The following is a 19,593-nucleotide window of genomic DNA, read 5'->3' as shown; positions in this document are numbered from 1 at the left end:
AGGTGAAGCCACAAAACTACACCTGACAAGCATGAAGAACTTGGCACCAAAAATAATTATTGACACAAGCAGGTGACATAATTTGTGGTACAGAGCAGAGTGCTTTAGTGAAAGAGACCCCTGAGGAAGGACAACAGTCTCATTCTGATTAACAGATACTTGAAAGCCATCAAAAACATGTATGAGCTTCTGATCTCCCTGAGCCTTGAGCACATCTGTTTACATCCACCCTGTAAAGTATCTTTGTTCATGCTTTATTTGAGACAGGCTAGCCAACTAAACCAGTTTTTAAAACAATTTAGCCACATTCCTGCAACTGGATGCATTTTCCTGCAAGCAGGTGTTGCACTAGATGTGGGACTGGACCTTTGTTTTTATAGAGCTTGGAAGAACATCTGAAGTGTGGAATCTCATGGTCCATTCTGCTGAAAACAGCTTTCATAAATAACATTTATGCAGGCAATTGGGGAAACCTATCAAGGTATGAGTGCAGGCATTTCTGAAATGCAGCATGCGGCCGGTGCGGTGCCTCTTGGCTTTGCAAAGCTGTGGTGCAAAGCTGAGGCCACCACACTGCAGCGTGTACTGGTCCCTTGCTCCCAGGTAGCCAAAAGTGGAGGTGAGTGGGAAGCGAGGCCCAGGACCTCCTCTCCAAAGTGCCTAAGGCATTCGGGAGCCTGAGATCGCCTTAGGGAAACCTCAAATATTCTCTTGCTAGACAGGAATAGGCATTCACAGCCTGAAACGATTGATGTGAGGGGATTCAGCTCTCAGGCACGAGCTCTGACAGAAACATCAAACCACGTGCTTGCCTGACCAGCTTGGCTGTATCCAGTAGCCCTTTGGGAGTATGCCCAAGGGCTATAATTAGTGGCAAGTCTGGAGTTGGAGGATGTGGTTATAGTCCAGTGGCACAGCCGGCCTAAGTGGTTCCTGATGGCCGAGCACGTGGTCCTGCCGTTGCACAGTCTGCAGTTACCACCGCGGGGAAGGCACAACCCACTGAAACACACAAAGATTTTGGGTTGCTTTTTTTTAACGTGCCTCACTCTGTGATGATGTTCACCACGCTGGCTCCTGCAGCAGCAAGGAGAGCACATCGGTAACAGCACAATTGGCAGGAACTTCTGCCAGCTTTGCTGCTGAAGGAACTGTTGTTTAGCTGTAACGTGAGATTGAAGGCAAATGGTTGACCCAACAAGACAAAGGCCTAGCGGGCCTTCAATTAATACTGAATTTTATACAAAATGGAACAGCTTCAGGGAGAGATTGATATATACCTGCTACAGGCAGCCCAAAGCTGAAAGGGTAGGAACTTACTTGGCACATGAGGGAGAGACGGAGGCCAGAGATGCTGCAAATCAGGTGCAGAAGAAAGGAGCTGAACTGTGAGCTTATATGCTATGGGTGAGTACCATAGTTCCCAGGTCTTCTGACCAGGCTAGCTGTCTCCCTATTAGCTTGCCAGCAGGCAGGAGTCCTTTCCTCAGGGTACATTTAACACAGCACCCCTCAAACCCTCAAATATAGACTCACGCTAGCGCTTTGGTTAGCCCTTGCAGCATAGCTGATAGCCTGGAAAGATTTCCAGCTCATGCTGAAGCCCTCTCAGCTGCAGGCATCAGATCAGGAGTGCCAAGGCTGGTGGTTTTTAACCAGTCATGTCATCACTGTACCATGACGTGAAGTCTGAGTCCCGAGTCTTCCCTTGCAAAAGAAAGCCTGTGCCAGCAGCCAGTGTTGTGACACAGAACAAGCTACAGCAGCCAGGTTCATACCCTGTGAGCCATCAGGGTGAGGAACTTGGTGCTATTGTTTCAGCACTGGTTCACATCCACCACTCCTACACCTCCTCCTCCCCCTTTCTTGGCCCCTGTTCCACCCGTCCCCCTTATTTCCAAATTAAGCTTTTCCTTTACATTTCCATCATCACACATGACAAGAAAATAGATTGAAGCATGTGAAGTGTGTGAAGTCTCAGCTTATTTCTTGCAGTTTATTTCTTGCAGGTGTTAGCCTGCAGCTCTTGGAAAGCCGCATTAAGTGTGGTCCATCACCAGGATACAATATATTTAGTGTGGAGTAATGATCTCCATAGCACATTTTTAGGCACACAGCTTTTCTGATTTGTGACACACCTGCTCTAAAAGCGCTCTTGTTACACAAAAACCTGTACCTCGCATATGATCTACAAAAGAGAGAACTAATTGTAAAAATAATTTTGCTTGTGGCAGCATGAAAAGGACCATAGCAGTTACCTAAAAGAAGAAGAAAAAAAAAAGCATGAGAATATCAAACTTCAGCTGTTTGGTATCATTGGCATAGATGAAGAGAAAACAAGCAAAGAGCTGACAAAACAAAAACAGGAGGCCTTGTATAAAACATCCACTGATCTCAGCAGAGGCTGAATGTTCAGAAGTGCAGGAAATTCAGTCAAAAACCACACTATGATGACAAAGCTGTCTTTCACACGTAAGGAAACTAGTGAGTCATTTCTGACTTGTGAGCTAGACAGTCAGGTCCTTTGGGTCCACACTGAGTTCCAGTAGAATGGCCACCCTCAGGCAAGGTCCTGGAAAGGATCTGCTCTCTACCAGAGAACCGCAACTCTTAAAGTTCATCCTGATGCCTGTGGTCATGACCAACACCCGTATTCACTTCCAGCAATCCCAGGGAGAAAGCTGTTGGTGAAATGGGTCTCGATTCAGGGATGTGTTCCCTCCTGTACTTTTCAATGTAAGGTTTAGCCACTTCCCACACCTGCGAAACAAGAAAGTGAAACAGCAGAGTCAGAGAAAAACGAAAGGTCAGGTAAGACATCAACATACAAGTTCAGGAAACCCTGTAGAAAAGTTACTGGGATGGGAGTGAGAATTAAGACCTATATAGACACGCTGTACACAAGCAGCAGAACCAGAGAGGCAGCCAGAGTGAGATGCAGGGAAGAGCTTGCGGATGGAGTTGATGGGGGTGGGATAAGATATAGCTCTGGAGAGAACAAGCTGAAAAGATTCAGGGTGAAAATGTTGCATCTTGTCTTGTTACCAGCTTAAAACTGTGTGCAATAGTTGAGAGAAGATTGCTGTCACTTGCTACAAAACCACTTGGTCATTAAGGGGCTGGGGGAGCAAAATGACAGCTCGCACGGACAAAGAAAAAGGGAAGAGATGGCAGCTGTGGTTTAAGGCAGAAAAGGAGAATGTTCTAAAATCTCCTTTGTCTCTTCTCCTGTAAGGGCGACAAGACAAAAAAACCCAGAGATTTTCTTCTCCTATTTGCTTAGTCTCCTCAGTTCTTCTGTTACTTATATTTGACAAACAAATAGAATAGACAGATCCCATATGTGTACAAAGACATGTTCCAAGTTAACACATTTCACCACTGCTATTCCCTCTTCCATGTCCATGTATTACTCCAGACATACCCCAGAACCTCAAGACCGGGGAACACTCACTGTCCCAGGGATGAGGATCACCATCAGGACACTGGTGATTTCTCTGGGTATCTGTGGGGTTATAGGACCGTGCTGACAAGCCATTCCAAGTTCAGACCCCTGTCTCGACCATACCAGATTTATTGATGTGAGCTACTTATTACAAAGGGCAAGTTTAGGAACTGATTTCTAAATCTATCCCACTAAAACTATTGAAAACCAAATCTCAGAAAATCTGGTGGGTTTGCTCCACGGGGCGGGGTGCTTTCAGGAGCTGTGAATGCTTGGTGGTGGGGACAATCCTACTGCATGTGCTGAAAGTCAACACTCGCCTTCTGCTCCACGAGCAGTCTGTGAGCTGCTTCAATGTCTGGGGCCATGAAGCGATCCTTCATCCAAGGCCTGTAATGAGACACATTACGAACATTGGCCAAACATTAACCACTGCCACCAGCAGCTGTTCTCCAGATGGATAACCTCTGGGGGGAGTATTTATCTGATCTTACCTCACAACACTGCGCACAAGGTCGTAGACCTTCTCCAATGGGGTTGTCGTTCTCAGAGGGCGTAGGAATTCAATGCCCTGGCAGGCTGCAAGCAGCTCAATAGCCAGAACTAGGAAATGAAAACAGCAAAAGGGATTTTTGGCAGCTTAAGGCGAGGTTTCCCTTATAAAGCTATCCCTGGCATTTGTTCTGCCTAACGTGATACACTTTCAGGTAATGTGAAAAGACCAGTGGATGCACATATTCCAGAGAAGCAGCCCACCAGCAGGATCATTTTATTGATGGTGCTGGTGTTCTCATCCAGCATTTTTGCAAGACAATTTTATGTAGTCCACCTTACAGACATTTCACTGTGCCAGGAGCTCCCAGTTATCACAGTTTTAAATCCATAAAAATCTCTTCCAGGGTATCTTGAATACCCAAAGTAATAGGCAGCACAAATCAGAACACTTCTTTAGGACTGAGAAGAAGACAGAGACCTGAGCTACAATAGTGAATTCTACCTACGAAGCTTGCAAGACCCTGTTAGAAAGATCCAAATGCTTGTAAAATATGTACTTAATGTAATATTTTTTGATAGTTCATTCAGATGCATTAAGTCTATTTTCTTAAAATATATCTATAAAGAATAGCACTAGTATCTTAATCTATAATAGGTACAGAAAGTTTGTCTGAAAATCAGCATTGTAATTTTACCTTGTTCCACATGTTCAATAACTCTCAAAGCTTTTCTTGCAGCCCATCCTCCCATGGACACGTGATCCTCTGTAGCAGCACTGGTTGAGAGAGAATCCACAGAAGAGGGGTGGCACAAGGCTTTGTTCTCAGAAACTGCAAAAATCCAGTGCAATGAATGTCAGACAGCACGTGCAAGAAGCACCAGAAGCAATGGGAAACCTGGAGCAAAGAGCTTGTCTGCCATCTCAGGTCACACTGGAGAATCCAAATATCACTCCTCTTCTGAGAATGCACCAATCTTTTAGTTAGATTGAGTAATTTGTAATACACACCTTGAAAACTACCATTGTCTCTGAGAACAGTAAGCAATATCAGTCTTCTGATGCAAATAGTAACCAAATATAGAAAGATTGCTCACTCATCCCTCACCTTTGTGACTGAGTGGCTCTAGCTCAAAGGCCTGATGGAAACTGAAGAAGAAGACCAGACAGCACAACAGAAATACAAACCCTGCCTGTCAGTCCAGGGCAACTCTTTGTAAAGAGCACCGATGCCTTCCTTTTTTTGGTCACAGTTACTGCCTGCTCCTCCCCTGGTTTCAAAAGGAGAGCTAGAGAACAGCATCTGGTCCCTTCTCATTGAAGCTGAGGCGTTCGCAGAAGTTGCTCCAGGAATATGTGGGAGAACAACACAAATCGTCTCCCACCTTCCTCACCTTGCCACAAAGCTGCCCACATCGCTTCTCCAGGCACACACAACCCTGAGGGTTGGTTACTCCTGCTTGGAAAGCCAGGTGCAAGACTTGGCGTAAGTCTCTCAAGCTGCACCCACCAGTGAGGGGAATTCGGCTGCAAAGAAGGCTGTAGGCACCAACCAATGACAATTTGAAGTCAAGAATTTCTCTTTAGAATGAAAGAGACCAAGTCTGCGTTCGTAGTGATCCGGCTGTCTGCAGACCTTTTCTTTCTGAAGACTAGCAGGACACTGCCTAATGCCCTCACCAAATCGGGACCTTCAAAAAAGCAACAAGAGCAATAGAGAGGTGGTGACACCAATTGCAAACAGGCTGCAGTGACACAGTCCAGGGCCAGGGCTCAGCTGGCACGCTCGGACAGGCAACAACAGGTCCCTGAGAGGATGCGCATGGCTACTGCAAACAGTTTGGTCTGGCAGGGACAGTACCACCAGAGAGGAAGGGAGAGACACATCCAGCAGTGTTGCGAAACATCTGCAATTTTTTTGCAGCTTTATCTGTTAACCCTAGGAGTAAACAACATTAGCTGGTACACAAACACCTTAGAAACTGGCAGAATGACTTTTAAAGTATTAGTAATATCTTGTTAAAATTAAAAGAGACCAAACTTCGCTTTTAGATAAATTCCTGGCTATTTTGACCGGGGGAAGATGGTTTTAACTCATGGACTCCTGGTGTCATCGCAGCAATGAGTTAGGAGGCAGGGCTGTTATTTTCATTCTCTGCAGCAGACACCATGAACACTCCAGAATCTCTTGCTCCAGATTGCAGAAGTGAGCTGGGAAATCTGAAGCCAAGCAACAGTTAAGGCCTGGAGTCATCCCAAACTCGGCCCAGCCAAAAGGAAAAGTTTCCAGGCTTTGAACAAGTGGACAAGCACTTCAGCTCCTTTCCAGTCCCACTCCCCAAACAGCTTCTGGGCAGGTCTCCATTACTACATCAATTCAGTTAATTGACTTTTTTTTTTTCCAGAATGTTTATCTATACATTTATCTGACATCCTCTGTTCTTTTGTCTGTTTGCATCTCTTATAATTTACCCTCTACTCATAGTCTTTTTGTCTCTACATTGGCTCATGCTTTCCTGAACCTATGAACTGTAGTATCCCAAGGGGCCAACAGGCTTCTTGTTACCCTAGTCGCAAGTACTAGAATCATTAAATAGTTTAGGTTGGAAGGGACCTTAATGATCATCTAGTTCCAACCCTCCTGCCACGGAAAAAATACACTACTGCTTACTTTTAGTGTGCTCCTCTGATAACTGGCTTTGGGAACTTAAGTCTCCTGAGGGCTGTGGAGCCTGATACTGATGTTCAGACCCGGTTGTCAAATGGAGACTTTGTGTACGAAAGGTATCATGCCAAGCTTTGAGACAAGTGGCGTCCCTGTGCTGCTGAGAAGTGAGGAATGGAGGTATCCCTACTACAGACCATAACTATTCAAGCAGAGGTTCTAGGCTGAGCAGAGTGCTCAGACAGACGTGTGTCTGTTGCCCAAAGTGTTTGCTGTTAATTACAGCCCTATCTGAGCTGATTTGCAGGCTCCTGGGTACACAGCTGTCACACATTTCAACCAGAGCTCCTACAGTGACTGTAAAGCACTGTCGATCCCACAAAGATGCAAGCAGGCAAGTGTTCCCACCAGAGTTCACCTAAAGTTTTCCATGCTTAGAGCACTAAACATGCCCATTGATCACTACAGAATAAAGAAACCTGAGCTGAAATAATCACAGCTGCACTCAATGCTCAAACTTTGTGCCCAGACAGCAAAAAGCACATGGAGAAAAGATGGAAAAAAAGGAGTGAGATGGCTTTGTATTTGCTATAAAATTACAACTGCCTTGACATAAAATGGTCTTTCTAGCTCACTCTTTTGATGATGTTGCTCAAGCGCTCACCCAGGGCAGCTGCTGTGCAGTGTGCAATCATGAAGCCAGAGTTCAGACCTCCTTCAGTGACTAAAAATGCAGGCAATTCACTGAGCGAGGGGTTGCAGAGCCTCTCAATTCGTCTTTCGCTAATCGCAGCAAGTTCATGCACACCAATTGCCAAATAGTCCAGAGCCTATAAAAGAAAATCTCATCAAACCAGGTGACAGGAAAAACCCAAACCAACAAACATAAAGAAACAGAAACTAATTTTTTTTTTCCTTCCTCCAAAAGTTTAATTACCTTTGCAGGATATTCACCATGAAAATTTCCTCCAGAAATAGTCTCTGCTCTTTCAGCAAACACCATCTCAAAGGAGAAGTTAAGGTACATACATGAGTGAAACACAGTTTACATCACAGATATCTGTCAGTAATGGGAATATTGTTACTGAAGGAATGTTTGTGCTCGTAGGCTTTAATTTGCAAACACATTATATTGCATCCACATGTTTACTTTTCATACAATGAAGATGCAGTCTCAACTCTCCAAACTTGTAGGTGCAGTTTGGACGTGTGTTTTTCAAATAGATTACATGAAATGAGGTCCATTTGGTTGCCAAGTTTTTTCTGTCTACATATGCAATATAAGCATATAGAACCTCATCTAGGAAACATCTAATAAGTGCTAAACGTTATGCGCACATGCTTTCCTTGTCCAACACACACCTACATGCAGCGATGCAGACGTAGGGAAGGGAGCAGAGGTTGCTGTCACAATCTAAGGTAGTTATTGACTGAAGTAAATTATGACTTTTTTGCATCCCATGCAAATAATTTTTTAGAATAAAAAGACCAAAAAAGGCCAAGCAAAATTTTTCATAGAAACCGTAAAAAAGATACAGGGTTGTCTGTGGCGCTATTGATTTCAGTCATCATGATGTCCTTCACAAAAGCAATTGTATCATTTACAACTCCATGGACCTAGAACAAAAGCCATTAGAACCTGAGTTTAGTGTCTACACTTAGTTCATCTTCGGGACGTTGATCAAGGCACTTTCTTTCCCACTATCCCAGTTTCTACCATCCACACATAAGGATGGTCATGGATCTGCTGTTAAAACCAGGAGCATCACTGTGGGACACTGCCTATCCTAAACACCCAAAAGTTTATATTTATTCTTATTATGGCAATATTGCCAGAAGCGTGATCTGAATACATCACTCTCAACTTGTTTGAGTTGGTTTACTCTAAATGGAAACAAGATACATATTCAGTGGCAGAAGTGTCATTAGGGAAGAAGCAACCTTCGAAAGACCTCAGAGTAAACAAAATCTCTCATTATTTTCATTAATCCCACTGACTTAATAGCTTTGCTTATGTTAAAACTCATGAGATCAAGTTCTTCCAGTATGTTTGAGATACTACGAGCTGATGAACAGCCTGTGACTCTGGCTGCTCCTGGAAACACCGATCCCCAGTTCACAGTCTTAGCACCAATGCAGAAGAAATGCCCTGTAATTCCTGCAAGGATGGAAAACTAGCACCTTCCTCCTGGTTCTGACACTTGGCCTCTCTCAGATCTGAACACGTCATTGTTAGATGCTGCCTGATAGGTGCATGTATGGGATCAAATGAATTACTTCTCTCCATTAATACTTACTTTGAAATGAGGAAGAAGCAAAATAAAACCTCTTCCTCTAATGGAGTCAGGAAGCGCATAATTGGCGTTATTTCTGAGGTGGGAACCTAACCATCATTTATCTAGTACTATGAAAGGAAATAAAAGTTGGTTTTTACCTGAGGGCAGCAGCGCATTGTGTATGCATCCTGAACACGGTCACAGAATCTATGGCTCTCTAGAAGGAACAAGGGAGGAAAAAGCCAAACATTCCTCATACAAAAGCACATGGGCTATTGTTGAAGGACCCAGCCTGTCCTGATAACCTGAAGGGTGACGGTTAAGATTGTTCACCTGCTATTTCTGATGGGTGATGGTCAGAATCTAGAAGGGACCTGAACCGAAATGCCACTTCAACCTGCCCTGGGTGTGGACGCACCGCGTGGATATCTAGTAAAACAAGTTAGACTGTTAGGTTTTGCCTCTCTTGTCAACAGTTGTTAAGCAAACAGACAAGAAATCCCCAGTACCCACCAGTGTCAAAGGCCCTTGTTGTACCCTTCAAGACTTCAAGTGTCAGGGCAGCGATTATGTCAGCTTGTCTAGCTATAGCACTCGCTCTTTCAACTGCTTCACATCCCAGCGAAGTGATCATTTGTGTCCCGTTGATAAGAGCCAGACCCTTCAAAGAGAGCAGACGTTAAGCAAATCCATTATAGCTGTTCCACACACTGTGATAATTCTCCTTTTCTGTGATAATTCTCCTTCTCATGTGAATGAGTTAAAGACCTTTGCTCAGTTTACTGGATCAACCTGAAATCATAAAATGCATAGCTTGACTAGGTGTAAATTGTCAATGTTCATGACCCTACTAAGTCAGCGGAGACATCCTTGGAGCTCCAGTATTTCCAAGCAAGATGTTTATTTCATGTTATTTCAAGGTTTAGTAGGAAAAGTATAAGAAATACTTATTCTTTTCTAGTCCTTTGGAAGCAGAATGGTATTTCTATTAATTTCTTCCCAAATTATTAGTTAAACCAAAGAAGCTATGAGCAAGGCGGGTGCAAAACCCAGTCACAATGAGGAAATGGAGAATTAAAACAGCGTTAGAAGTTATAACTGCTTTAAAAGATTTGTTAGGTTCAGTTAAAACTAGTTTCAGGTTTGTTCTAAACAAACTTGAAGCCCATGGGAGCCTTCCATTTGCCTTTAGGAGACACTGAATTTGCCTTCCTGCTCCTGGTGGTGTTTTACAGCTACTGAGGGCCCTTTTGGAGAGCTTTACAGCCCTCAAATCTGTTGTGTTCCTATGTAAACTCTAATACTTAGAGTGAGTTTCATCTCACCTAGTTTCAATGATCCGCAAGTCAGATACCTGGATCGAGTCAGTCATCTGAGCTCCTATTATGGTCAAAGGGCAAATAGGTGCCTTCAGAGGGCTTCTCAGGTAGCTGTTTCAGATCGATGTAAAGTGTTTTCTGGAGGTGCCTGCCTCTCTCCACAAAGCCAATCAAAACGTCTGGGTTTGGCATTTCAAATCAAACAGGGTGACACTAGGAGACATGAATCCCACTTCTGATAATACTTCATTAATGTCCTTTTGGAGCTTGGTTTAAAGTGACTGTTAATCCCTCTCATGCTTAAATTGTAAGTATAAAGCAACTAGTGATTGACTGTGCTGACTTCATTATACTTTATTACCTCTTTTGGTTTCAGGATAATTGGTTTCAGACCATGGGCTTCCAGGACCTGTGAAGGAGTTTAATAACAAGGTAATTAATGAAAACTGTTCTTCAGTAGTTCAATCACCAAAACTTTTCAATCTTAAATGCTTCCATAAATAAAAATATGAACAAATTCCTTAAGTGACAGAAGAAAAAAAGAAGCTTTATGTAACAAACATTGAAAATATCTTTTTTTTGCTGGGCTAAATAAAGGGCAGCATTCTGGGACTTCTGAACTAGCACCTCATTTCCCAGTGCCAGCAGAAGAAGGCAGTAGGAGCACTGAAGTGAGAAACTGTCACAGCCCATTAACGGCTACCATGTATTAGCTGATGGGAGACAGTAATAGGAGACAGTACTGGAAACATCTTGGGAAGGTAGTTCTGCCTACACCTTATCTCACAGGAGGTTTGGCTTGGCATAAACTATTTCTTTATAAATGATTCCCTAACTCTTTCTATAGAAAATCTCCAGTGCCAGAAGGAGTCCTACTCGGTTTATTCTATATATGTCTATTCTACAGGACAATCACTCTTGTGGGAAATGAAGGAACAGTATAACCTTGATTCTGATTAGAATCCTCTCAACCTTTCCAACTGAAGCGGTAATACATCTCAGGAGGTGTCCAGTTGTAACTATTGGTCCTGAAGGTCCAGGACACACTTGGCTTCTTCCCCCTCTTACTCCTCTCCCAGTGTAGTTCTCACTACTTCTCCAGCCTACAGTGATGGTACAGCTATCAATCCACGAATAAATCTGGTGTTCAAATATTTATGGATAAATTGACAGGTGCTGCAGAACAGGCTGCCTGGAGACCTTGGAGGGGCCAGACTTGGAGACAATCAACACTAGGTCAATCTGCTGATGTATTAGTGACAGAATAACAGTTATTAAAAATTAATTTCATTGTAAAGCTTCCATCTTTTAAAGGAGAGTGCTATAAAAGTTCCTTGTAGTTATTTTATTAAAAATGAAATATCCAAACCCGTGTATTCTCTTAAAGCCATTATAAAATCAGCCTCTGATAGATTTCCAGTTACTCTTAGTATTTGAAGTTTTGAACTTGAGATGTGATCTTGGGTTTTTTGGAACAGTGTTAATGTTCATGTTGCTGAAGATGAAGTAATAGTCCTTCCACTGCTGGATCATATCCTGTCCCTCTCTCCAGGTCTTAAACTATGTCACTGCAGAATCTTGTATTGCAATACTATTGTATGATATTTCTTTAGGGCTTAATAACATGCCGCATATTTGTATCTGCCCCAGTGACATGTAGGTCAGTTATTCCAGTCTCATGGATCCACCTTCCTCAAGGTAGATGATGAGTTACTAAAGGCACCCTTGTCCCAGTTCAAACTGGCAGAAAAGATCCAAAGACTCTTACATGTCATTAATCTGAGCACAAGCTCTCTTCCTCTCAAGGCTACACACAATTTGGCAAATAAGCCAGCAAGCAGAGAAGAGTCAGGTGCATGAATCTTACATATTTAGCATCAGCCCAGCCACTCTTTGGGGACCACATCTTTCCCTCTCCAATTAATCCCAGAGCAAGATGAGAGAGTGGGGCCAAGTCTCCACTGGCTCCAACTGTCCCTTTCTCTGGGATATAAGGAAGGCAGGATGCTAGAAAGAAAACAAAAATGACTCCTGTTAGAGCTTGCTCTCAATACACTCCTTGGAAAACAGAGAAGCTGGCTCATGAGCATGATCACAGTAATATCCTGCAGCCATGGTCAATGGCACCAACAGGAATACTCTTGTTGCAGACTGGGATCTGTGCCAGTTTATAAAGAAATCAATCCCCTTCTGCACTTAGTTCTGGTCCTGAGCTCTCACAACTACCAAGATGAAAGACCAGCATAAGTAGCTTGACCGACTGAGCTTGTTGAAAACAAAAAACGGGGGCGGAGGGAAGAGAGATTTTCTTTAAACATCTTTTTACCATTAAATGCTTCGATAACTTGCTGGAGCGTTTCTAGGGATATTCCACTGTATCCTTTTGCTAGGACATTGATTCTCAGCGCCAACAGCATGCGAGATCTCTCTGGGCTCAAAGGTTTCCCCACACCTGAAACAGTAACCCTCTCGGTTACCAACCCACTACCAACAGCTGCAGGAAAGGGAAACATCAAGTGATTTCTCATTACCTGCAGAATGCGAACGAACCAAGTTCACTTGAAGCTCCCTATGGAAAAAAATCATATGTCAAAACTGTCAAGTAAGTCTTGTCAGGTTTTATTTTGCACAAAACAGAGGGAAATACTCAAGCAGCCCTCTCATCTAACCACAGAGTATAAATGTAAAGGGTCAAACTGCTCCCTCCTCATCTTTTCCTGAAAAGAAACAACAGAGAAAGCCACACACTCAACTTACCTCAGCTTACTGTTTGGGATGACAGTCCTGGCAAACTTCCCAAACCCGGTGGTTATTCCATAAACAACTGCAAGAAATATACACTGCTGGTTAAAGAAGGGACCTGATTAAGTTTTCGAAACAATTAATAGAGCTAAAAATATTTACCTGTCTGTTCCTTCACAATCCTTTCAATCACTTCTCGTGACTGTTTGACTTTAGCTTCAGCTTCAGGTGTGAGCTAAAACATAAGTATTTTAAATATTAGTTTATCTATCCTTATTTAATTTTAGTTGTAGAAAGATAAACATGTAATTTTTAGCCACATTCAGAATCTTTACCTTTATCTTGTAGAGACCCTTTCCTAAATTGACCAAGTCCTCCGTTGTTAAGCTGTTGCCATCTAAAGAAATATACTACACCAAAGAATTATGGTTTAGTTTGGGATACATATATGTGTAAAGTTGCTTAATAATAGAATGATAATAATAAAAAAAAACTAATCAAAACTCAGCAACAACATGAAGCTCACTCACATTTACTTGTAAGACAGGAACTCACTAATAAAAACATAATAAGCACATTCTATAAGATTCCTACGCGCAGCCAGTCTAACAGCCCCTGCTCTTGTGAATGCGGCAGTGGCTCAGCTCTCAGCACGTCCCAGTGAGCAGCAGAATTTGTTACACAGTTGTAAAACCATTGGTGATTCCTACCTGTTCTGGTTCTCGGTATTTGCTGTATCTGAAAGTTGCCATAAAAGAAAATAAAGGGCAAACAGGATTTCACAAGTAGTGACCATTTGATTACAGCTGGAAATATGTTTTAAGAAAGAAGGAACACTAAAAGAACTGGGAAATCTAGAAAACTACAAATCTGGAATTCTAAAAAGTTTAGAAAGCTTTTAAAACAAGGATACAAATGAACTCCTTCTGGCTGAGATGGTATGAAATCTGGAGACATTATATCTCCTTCAATAACTAGAAGAAATACATAGAAAAAAAAACCAGATTAAATTTAATTCCACATATTAATTCATCTGTTATTCCTTACAGTACAGAGCAATGAGAATTTCAATTTGCAGTTATCAGCCCTGAATATATTTGTATGCTTCTAGGAAAATGACAAGGAAGTATATATTTTATTCAGGGTACTCTAAAGGCAAAAACAGTGCAGCCCAACCCAAGCATATATTATTATAGAATCATAGAATCACCAGGTTGGACGAGACCCACCGGATCATCGAGTCCAATCATTCCTATCAAACACTAAACCATGTCCCTCAGCGCCTCGTCCACCGTCCTTTAAACACCTCCAGGGAAGGTGACTCAACCACCTCCCTGGGCAGCCTCTGCCAGTGCCCAACGACCCTTTCTGTGAAAAATTTCTTCCTAATGTTCAGCCTAAACCTCTTCTGGTGGAGCTTGAGGCCATTCCCTCTTGTCCTGTCCCCTGTCACTTGGGAGAAGACATTGTATATGTTATACGACATATACGATGATATGACACCGTATACATATGAATTATATAGAATCCCGCATCTTCTGCAACTTACACAGTTCTGTTCCTAAAAACTAAATATTCTTAAAACATTTTGGTGTTTTCCCATAAAAACTGTAAACGCTATCTCAGATACAATTTTAGATAAACTAAGCCACAGTTTGCTGACTCAGATGCCAACACAGTCACTCTGCAACACACTCCTCAAAGTGTTGCTTACCAACTTCAACAAATTCATTGTCTTCCAGAGCATCCTCCACTGTGTCATCAAGATCCAGCAAGCCAAGTCCCTTGCATCTTCGAATGTAGAATTTTACTTCTTCCACTGAGGCAAATCCCCCATTGTCAGGTTTGTTTTTCATGTACCGTCTCACAGCTTCCTTTCCCAGCCACCTCACTGTGTTCGTGCTGTTTAGGCACGGCACTGCCAGCCATTCTCCTCGGACGTGCACCGTGTACCTCGGCATGTTTTCTCTTCAAAACTGTCCTTTGACCAAGAAGGGCTGGAGCGTGCAGCAGCCTCACATGAACTATGCAACGGCCTGAAGAGCAGCGTCTCGTGGGAGACCAGTGTTGCAATCAGAGAGAGGCAAAAACCCACCCCCGAAATCCCTGCTTTTGTAAATAAGTGAGAGCAACATATCCAGTAGACTCATCCAATCAAACAGAACCCAGGTAGCGCACCCTTTTCATGGAAAGGCAAAACCCTCCCCAAATCTATTACCACAGGATTTTTTTTTCCCAAAGATCATGTCAGGAATATAGAAATGAAAGTTGAGGAGCTAGATATGTAGCAAGAATAGGTAAACAAATCAGAATAAGCTGGAATGCAACCGTTCTAAAAACTTAAGGGTTTAACAAAAGTTAACAGAGTTGTCACCTGGCAGTAGATCACGCTAACGAAACTCTCCATGGGGGACAGGGCTGGAAGAAAGTCACACCTTTACGGGCTGGTCATTGCTGCAGGAATTGAAAGGGGTCTGGATTATATACACACCCCCCCTGTCCAGGGCAGGATGAGAGCAGACAGTGTAGGAAGCAACCCTGCTTTGCTCAGTCCCATGCTGAAGTTAGAGAACATAGTTTTGTATTGTAAGCAAGGAAAAGACTGATGAATTTCCATTACCCTTTCTATTACGCTCTGGAAGATAGAATCATAGAATCTCTAGGTTGGAAAGGACCCACTGGATCACCGAGTCCAGCCATTCCCATCAATCACTAAACCATGTCCCTCAGCACCTCATCCACCCGTCTTTTAAACACCTCCAGGGAAGGTGACTCAACCACCTCCCTGGGCAGCGTGTGCCAGTGCCCTATGACCCTTTCCATGAAATATTTTTTCCTGATGTCAAGATGTGCTAGAACAGGTAGGACAAATATTAGGCCACACTTGCCCACAGCTGAGACTGGTGATGCTATCCCATGCTTCTTTTGCAGGCAGATGCAGAAAAAACGTGGAGAAATACCTGTTAAGATAGAGCCAAAATAAAATTTAGCAATGACCATGTTGACACAGAAGCTGAAAACACCTTTGTCCTTAACAATAGAGCAATAACAACACTTGCAGTCCATGCTGCCCACAATAGTGTTCCCAGAGAATACTATGAAGTGCACTTACTTGGCATGAATTATTGCAGGGAATTTTCACTTCAGGCCCATCAGTGGGTGTCTCTGTGGCAGACAGTGCCCCAGCAGGGCAGAACAACACCAGTGAAAACCATGCTTGCCACTATATTTTTTTTTCCTAGCTCTGGCAGCAAGAAATCAGGATTAGCTAGCAGCATGAACTCCATCTGCCGAATCATTATACATGAGGTTTTACAACAAAATGTTACTCCAGAACTGGTAACAAAACATTTCTAAAACAAAGACCAGGAGCTTTCATTGCAATCTGACAGCTTGAAACACAACGTGTTAACACCAGGTACACTCTCCTCCTCCTAGAGCCTTGATGGAGATAAACCCTGTTGATTCAGTGGATGCTGTAGCAGAAGCCTAATGAGATTTGGGGAGTGAAGGAAAGGCATTGCATAAATTTCAATTCTGAAATACAGAAATATTCTTATGAAGTTTTCCAGCAGAAGTTATCACTTACTCAGTGGAGAGTTATCACCTATTCAAGAAGAGAAGGAATGGCTCATTAGGTCCTTAACGCAAGGACCCCTGCAAGTTCTTTACACACAAGGAAACCACACTGGTTTTGGTTATTTTGTTGTTGGGGGTTTTGTTTGTTTGTTTGTTTGGTTTGTTTTCACCAAAGCACCAGTATTTTATCGTGTTTGTTAAAAGCTGAGCAGCACTAGATTTATAGTAAGAATTTAAATTGATTTTTGAGCCTTGGCCACCTAGGAGTTAGTTTTTCTATAGTTTTTATTTAAACTACTTAGATGTATGTAGGTTAAAGTTGAATGGAAGAAATCAGGATGCCTTGAATCAATAACATTCAAAAGGATGCATCCATGCATCCTTTATTAGAGCTGCAAGCACAAAATAAGGTAGGTAACGTCATCTATTTGAAAGCTTATATTGATCAAAATTCAGATCAGAAATAAATTGACAAGCTCCCCACTCCCACTCTGCTACTTTTAAACCCAAGCCTTTTGCCATGACTTGTATTTGGTATCTTCCTCCTTTAAAACTACACATTCTTTTTTCCTTTGCTGGTCCTCCATGCGGGGTTATCTCTATATGTCAAGAGGTTAAACTCGTGCTAGCTGATCACCTCCAGGAAAAGCAGTTCTTCTCTCTCCAATTCACACACTCATTTCAAAAACACACCTGCAGATGGCAGCATCCACAACAATTTCACCTAAACCATTGCTGTGAATTGAAGTGCTGGAGCAATTTCCTGACACAACTGGTGAGTGAGCCAGCTAGGGAAGGTGCCACACTGGAGCTGCTGTTTGTGAACAGGGAAGGCCTTGTGGGAGATGTGACTGCTGGAGGACATCTGGGGCAAAGCTATCATGCAGGGGGGACATTACTGAAAAAGGATGAGCATAAGTCTGAAGTACTTAATGCCGTCTTTGCCTCAGTCTTTAACAGTAAGGTAAGATGTTCTCTGAGTACTCAGCCTCATGAGCCAGAAGACAAGGAGGAAGAGCAGAACAAAGCTCCGATGTTCCAAGACGAAATAGTTAGAGATGTCCTAGGCAAATTAGTCATTCAGAAGTCCATGGGACCTCCACCCAAGGGTATTAAGGGACCTGATACAAGTGCTTGCCAAACCCCTTTCCATCATCTACCATCAGTCCTGGCTGACTGGGGAAGTTTCATTGGACTGGAGGCTGGCAGATGTTACACTCATTTACAAGAAGGGCCAGAGGGAGGATTCAGGGAGCTACAGGCCTGTCAGTGTGACCTTGGTGCCAGAGAAGATCATGGAGCAGGTCATCTTGTGTGCTATCATACAGCACACATGAGACAACTGTGTGATCAGGCCCACTCAGTGTGGGTTTATGAAAGGCAGGTCCTGCCAAACTAACCTGATCTTCTACGACAAATTGACTCGCGCAATGGATGAGGGCAAGGCTGTGGATGTAGCGTACCTGGACTTTAGTAAAGCCTTTGACACTGTTTCTCACAGTATCCTCCATGAGAAACTGGCTACCCCTGGCCTGGACAGGCACAGCCGCTGCTGGGTTAAAAACTGGCTGGCTGGCCGGGGCCAAAGAGTGGTGGTAAATGAAGTTAAATCCATCTGGAGGCCGGTTACAAGTGGTGTCCCCAGGGCTTGGTGCTGGGTCCAGCCTTGTTCAATGTCTTTATCAACAACCTGGATGAGGGGATCGAATGCACCCTTAGCAAGTTTGTGGACGACACTTAACTGGGAGGAAGTGTCGATCTGTTGGAGGCTGGGGAGGCTCTACAGAGGGATCTGAACAGGCTGGATCGATGGGCTGAGGCCAGTGGGATGAGGTTTAGCAAGGCCAAGTGCCAATTACTGCACTTGGGACACAAAAACTCCCTGCAGTGCTACAGGCTTGGGGAAGAGTGGCTGGAAAGCTGCCTGGCAGAGAAGGACCTGGGGGTGTTGGTCAAGAGCTGACTGAACATGAGCCAGCAGTGTGCCCAGGTGGGGAAGAAAGCTGGTTAGCATATTGGCTTGTATTAGAAACAGAGTGGCCAGCAGGGCCAGGGAGGCAATTCTGCCCCTGTACTCAACACTGGTGAGGCCACAGCTCAAATACTGTGTTCAGTTCTGGGCCCCTCGCTACAAGAAAGACATTGAGATCCTGGAGCTTGTCCAGAGAAGGGCAACAAAGCTTGTGAATAGGCTGGAGAACAAGTTTTAGGAGGAGCGGCTGAGGGAACTGGGGATGTTTAGCCCAGAGAAGAGAAGGCTGAGGCAAGACCTTACCCCTGTCTACAACTACCTAAAATGAGGTTGTGGAGAGGTGAGCGTTGGTCTCTTCACCCACATGACACGTGACAGTCCAAGAGGGAATGGCCTCAAGCTGCATCAGGGGAGGTTCAGATTGGACATTAGAAAAACGTCATGGAAAGGGTTCTCAGGCACCGGCACAGGCTGCCAAGGGAGGTGATTGAGTCACCATCCCTGGAGATATTTAAAAGAAGGGTAGATGAAGTGCTTACAGATATGATTTGGTGGTAGACAGATACAGTTAGACTTCATGATCTTAAGGATCTTTTCCGATTTAGGGATTCTATGATTCTATGAATTACAGGAAACACAGCCCTTGTTATTTAAGTGTCTGCTTCCAGAACTGGTTAAAGAACTGAAATATAAAAAAATTCAAATGAGGAAAAGAGACTGGGTTGCCCCTGCAATAATGAGGGGTATTGAAAATACACAGTGGGTTGAAAAAAATTAAATAAGTTACTGAAAGCATAGCAAGATACTCTATCTCAAATTTGGTAAAAATTCCAGGTTTGCTAAAAGAAGAGGAAGTATTCAGACAACTATTAGTACACAGCATAGGATACAGCAGAAATAACTATGTAAAACCATCATATCCTGATTAATGTGAAGAATTCATTCAAGTAACACAGCCAGGACAAATAGAGCAGAATTTCCATCTAGCCCTAACACTGGAATGCCGTGAGCCATTTAAGTCTTCATAGTCCTCTTGGACCCATCATGAAAATTCCTTCCTCAACTAGAAAGAGAAAAATAAAACTTTTTGTACAGATCAATA

The 19,593-nt window shown here is 43.2% G+C and overlaps 1 protein-coding gene across 2 annotated transcripts; it reads right to left on the bottom strand.

Moving 5' to 3' along the window:
- Positions 1-1,967: 1,967 nt before the first annotated feature.
- On the bottom strand, positions 1,968-15,029 carry HAL (histidine ammonia-lyase). Of its 2 annotated transcripts, XM_069853336.1 has the most exons (20): positions 14,655-15,028; positions 13,854-13,914; positions 13,651-13,678; positions 13,276-13,350; positions 13,103-13,175; positions 12,956-13,022; positions 12,730-12,767; positions 12,525-12,650; positions 12,066-12,205; positions 10,560-10,607; positions 9,393-9,540; positions 9,213-9,308; positions 9,038-9,096; positions 8,140-8,220; positions 7,541-7,606; positions 7,268-7,433; positions 4,636-4,770; positions 3,940-4,048; positions 3,766-3,835; positions 1,968-2,760 (listed from the first exon to the last, which is right to left on the bottom strand). In XM_069853336.1, the coding sequence occupies exons 1-20, from the start codon at positions 14,899-14,901 to the stop codon at positions 2,611-2,613; spliced, it is 1,983 nt and encodes a 660-aa protein (XP_069709437.1). In that variant the 5' UTR covers positions 14,902-15,028; the 3' UTR covers positions 1,968-2,610. The 2 variants fall into 2 exon arrangements, with proteins under 2 accessions (XP_069709437.1, XP_069709445.1); XM_069853344.1 differs by lacking the exons at positions 1,968-2,760; positions 3,766-3,835 and having other exon boundaries at positions 3,936-4,048; positions 14,655-15,029.
- Positions 15,030-19,593: the final 4,564 nt, after the last annotated feature.

Source organism: Phaenicophaeus curvirostris, chromosome 1, assembly GCF_032191515.1.
Source record: "Phaenicophaeus curvirostris isolate KB17595 chromosome 1, BPBGC_Pcur_1.0, whole genome shotgun sequence".
Classification (NCBI taxonomy): Eukaryota; Metazoa; Chordata; class Aves; order Cuculiformes; family Cuculidae; genus Phaenicophaeus; species Phaenicophaeus curvirostris.
This window is presented reverse-complemented; position numbering and strand designations above follow the sequence as displayed.

Excerpts from the sequence above, each read along its gene's own strand:
- HAL (XM_069853336.1), bottom strand. The coding sequence starts at position 14,901 with ATGCCGAGGTACACGGTGCACGTCCGAGGAGAATGGCTGGCAGTGCCG. Across the intron at positions 8,221-9,037 it reads CAATGCGCTGCTGCCCTCAG|GTCCATGGAGTTGTAAATGA; the intron begins GTAAAAACCAAC and ends CTTTTGTTCTAG. Across the intron at positions 7,434-7,540 it reads ATGGTGAATATCCTGCAAAG|GCTCTGGACTATTTGGCAAT; the intron begins GTAATTAAACTT and ends TTTCTTTTATAG.